Here is a 4,184-nt window from a genome sequence, read left to right as displayed (position 1 = left end):
TCTACTGGAAATTGTATTTTAAATTTTTTACTTTGCAGCGTTAAACAAGGCTCTGGTTGCCTGTTACTACCTGTAGTAGCCATGTCAGATGTCATATTTTGCCAAAGCTGAGGTAGCCCTTTTTTCCTCTCCTGCAGCTTCCAATTAACTTCCAGAGTTGTTTTAATCAGGGTGAACAAAAGACTCTTTGTCCCAGTCCCCCAGCAGCCTGGGAGCAGGGAAGGGAAGGAGCAGCGATCTTTAAGAATGCTGCTGAGCAAGGACAGCCAGCTTAGGGGAAGAATCCTCTCTTGCCCAACCAATGACCAACAGGTTGCTCCGTTTTGAGACTGTTTGCCTGTTCCTCTCCCCTACTCAGGAGAAGGCTGGGTTCCTCCCAGGAATGTGCCTGACCCAAAACAAACAGCAGCTGGTGGGGATCCTGGGAATGCTGTGTTTCCCCAGGATTATTTCCTCTGCTGACCCCTGAGCACCTTGTGACCACAGGCTCTGTGTGCTGCCCATTCCCAGGGGGAAGTGATTAATCCACTTTTCTTTAGTGCTGGAGCATCTGGATGCTTCCTGCAGGGTGATGGGGACGTTGCCACCGAGTCACACCTGGATTTAAGCCCCAGCCAGGCTCAGTTTTGTCTGGCGAGATTTGAAACAAGATTTTTGAAAACCTCCTCTACACGGAGCCAAAAACCAGCTCCCACTGGAGTATCTGTAAGCTGGAGCCTCCAGAAATACCACAGGACACTTCTCCCAGCCTAGGAAGCGCTCAGAGACACGGATTTGATCTTTGCTCTGTGTTGTGCAAGAGTTTGGCATAGAAGCCAAGTTCCTGGGGCATCACCTGTCTCGCCTAGCAGAGCTGGGATAGCTCACTGGGACAGTGTCTTCCTCCTGCTGTAGCCCATTGCCCTGGTTAATGGGGTCATTCTGTCCTCTCTGAGCCACCAGGCAGAAGTGCCACCCCCAGCCTTTCATCCTGATCTGGGAGCTCTGGGGCCAGGCAGAGTGCACTGGATGAGACAGCAAGTGGTTCCCGAATCCAAACTGCATTTGCCAGGAGGCAGAAATTCCTGTAGCTCCCTTTCAAACCTTACTAGGCACTCGGGAGCACATTGCCAAACCCTCCTGGTGTGTTTGTAAAATTCACCTGCTAGTTTCTGAAGGCTGGATGTGCCTGGAGGGTGTGGAGGGGTCTGACGTGACCGCGGAGCAGAAACCTGAACAGAAAGGGGAGGAGGCAACAACAGAGAAAGCAAAAATATTCCAGGATTGGAAGCGTGCCAAGAGAACTGTTTGCAGGAAACATTTCTGCGCCGGCAAGGTGTAGGAAGTTTTTTTCCTTCCCCCTCCAGTTAATGACACTGCATTGGTGCCCGGCGGGGCCGGGGTCCCGCTGTGTCCCATCGCGGCTGGCAGCGGGATGCACAAAGCCGCCGCAGCCTCGGGCGGTGCCAGGGCTCGTCGGGCCGGGGCAGTGGCGCGGTGCCAGCCCGGGCCGGTTCCTGTGCTTACGTCCCGCGGGCGTGTCCCTTAAATCCCGCACGGGAGCGGCACGGGGCGGGCAAGCGCCAGCGGAGCCGAGCGGAGCGCTGTCAGCGGGGGAGAGATGGCCTCGGTGGGTCCCTCCGCAGCCTCCACGCAGCCCGCCCTGCCCTCCGGACCCGCCGTCTTCAAAACCATCCCCTACGCCTTCATCCTGCCGGAGATCGTGAGTATGCCTCGCTCCGCTGCCTCGAGGAGCCCACTCCTGGCTAAAATCCCCCGAAGCCATCCTGAAGGCATCGTGACTGGGAAGTGACATCTTGTCTTTGAGCTTACGCTGAACGCACAAAGTATTCCTGAAGGGGTTTTTAGGAACAGCTTGAGGACAAGGTACACTCGGCTCCATCCCAGCCTGTGTGAGGGTCACCGGCTGCCGCGGGGCTGGGAGAGGCTGAAAGAGCTGCTGGCTGGCTCATCCCGGGCAGACTAAGCAGCTCTCGTTACCACGAAGCAGCTCTCTGTAGAAATGGCTGGAAATCAAGGCAATTTTGCTCTCTGTATCAAGTCGTCGCAGGGGTTGAAGGCAATTGGGAGCCTGGTAATGTGTGATGACATTCCATGATTCTTTCAATTGCTTCTGGGTCCAGAGGGCATCCAGTGGGACCGGCCAAGATTGCAGCTGGTGTACTTTGTCGTGGTGCACGGGGCTGGCAACTCACACATCCTGTGCTCCACAGGCACAATTCCTGCCCATGCTGGCGGGCTCAGCTCCCTGCTGCAATTCCAGGGGTTTCACCCACCGCAGCTGGGATGGCACAGGGTGGCACAGGCTCATCCTGATGACCTTGTGGGCTTTTTGTGCTCAGTAAATATTTTGGGTGGATCCAGAGCGAGCAACTTGCTCCAGGCTGGTGCGTGGAGCTGAGAGGAGACTTCCTTGTGCTGTGATTCCAAGCCTTGGAGATTAATGAGCGGGCAGGGCTGGGTTGAGGCAACCGCTCACTTTTCTCAGACAAAAGCACATTTTCTGGCTTCTCCACCAAATCCCTTGGGGTGAGACATTTCCTTGTGTGCAAGGCGGCAGCAAACCCTTCCCTTTCGTGTGAACACTCATTTCCCATGAGTTTTAAGGGAAACCAGTGCCAACTTGCTTGCTTGCTTCCGAGAGCACCAGGATGCTCTGGGTCAGATCCAGGGGCTCAGTTGGCTGCTGCAGCTGACCCAGGAGGGAGGCAAGGAGGGAACTGGGGAGGAAAAGAGCTTTTCCTCATCCCACACTCACCAGTGGCGCCTGTTTGTCCCCGGCAGGTCTGTGGGACCTGGGTGTGGATCCTCGTCGCTGCTACCTCCGTCTCCTTGCCGCTGCTGCAGGGATGGGTGATGTACGTGTCCATCACCTCCTGCCTCATCTCCCTGCTGCTCCTCTTAAGCTACCTCCTCGGCTTCCACAGGAACAGTGAGAACTGGAAAGTGCTGGTAAGGAGGGGATGGAACAGATGTTGGCAGACGTTGGCAGCAGCAATGTGGGCGTAGGACCACCATGGCTGGTGACCCATCAACCCCTTCCTCCTTTTGCTTCGACTGGAAAGTCCAGGGGAGCTCTGCTGTGAAACCACTGCCTGGGAGGGTTTGGTCCCAGGCCTATCCAGGCACCTGTCCCCCTTGGGAGCACTCACAGGTGCCTTGTTTTGCAGGACAGTTTGTACCATGGTGCCACGGCCATTCTGTACATGAGCGCCGCTGTCCTGCAGGCCAACGCCACCATCAACTCTGAGTTCGGCGTCAACGCGCCCCTCAACTACCAACTCAACAGCGCTGCATCGGTGAGTCCAGAGCACCCTGCCGGGCTGCAGGACACACACTCACCCCTGCAAGGGCAGCAGCACGTGCTAAAGCCACAGCAGAGCCACCCCAAGTGCCAACAGGGCACAGCTTCAGCTCCTCGGCTCTGTGGGTCGTGCAGCTGGCATTGGCTTCTCAGGGTGCACCAGGTCACGGACAGCCTGACGTGGCCGGATGCTGGGAGAAGCTGAGGCTTTGCCTCTCCTTTGAGGCTGGAGGGAGCTCTGTGCTGGGAGGCTTCCCCATGCTGAGAGCACTGGGAGGAGATGGGATTTGACTCTGCCAGCTGACCCTTCCTCTTCTTCCTCTCGTGCAGTTCTTCGCCTTCCTCACGGCCTTCCTGTACATCCTCCACGCCTTCAGCATCTACTACCAGTGATCCTGGCAGCACCAGATTCACCTTGACAGGATGAGGGCTTTCCCAGTGTGAGAGACCCTGCTGTTGTCCCAAGGCGTGCCTGCTCCAGCCCAGTCACCAGGCCTCAGGAACAGCAAGTCCTTTTGCACTTCATCACAGGAGGGATTTTGCTGGAAAACGTTGGTGTGCCTGTGGGACATTTCCTGCCTTACCTGGGGGAGGGACTTGCAAGGGGAGGGACTGGGTTCAGGCCCCAAGCCTCCAATACCGACATTCTGCCAAATATTGACAACCATGGGAAGAGAAAAAAAAAAAAAATCACTGTTCCTTCAGCAAACAATCTCCTTTCTTATGTAATCTGCCTTTCTCCAGTTCAACTCCATCCCTCCCCAACACAAGTTCATAACAAAGATACACGATTGTGTTCCCTGATTTTCAGATGGTTTCATTTGGTAAATGCTGTATTTGGAATAAAGTGTCAACGGGCAGATTTTGACTACTCTGTAAG

The 4,184-nt window shown here is 55.6% G+C and overlaps 1 protein-coding gene across 1 annotated transcript; it reads left to right on the top strand.

The window, feature by feature from the left end:
• The first annotated feature begins 1,528 nt into the window (after nt 1–1,528).
• Nucleotides 1,529–4,164, top strand: MALL (mal, T cell differentiation protein like). Its single transcript, XM_059840596.1, has 4 exons — nt 1,529–1,702; nt 2,785–2,952; nt 3,171–3,299; nt 3,635–4,164. Exons 1-4 carry the CDS (start codon nt 1,601–1,603, stop codon nt 3,695–3,697), a joined length of 462 nt encoding a protein of 153 aa, XP_059696579.1. The 5' UTR covers nt 1,529–1,600; the 3' UTR covers nt 3,698–4,164.
• Nucleotides 4,165–4,184: the final 20 nt, after the last annotated feature.

Source organism: Haemorhous mexicanus, chromosome 3 (assembly GCF_027477595.1).
Source record: "Haemorhous mexicanus isolate bHaeMex1 chromosome 3, bHaeMex1.pri, whole genome shotgun sequence".
Lineage (NCBI taxonomy): Eukaryota > Metazoa > Chordata > Aves > Passeriformes > Fringillidae > Haemorhous > Haemorhous mexicanus.
This window is presented reverse-complemented; position numbering and strand designations above follow the sequence as displayed.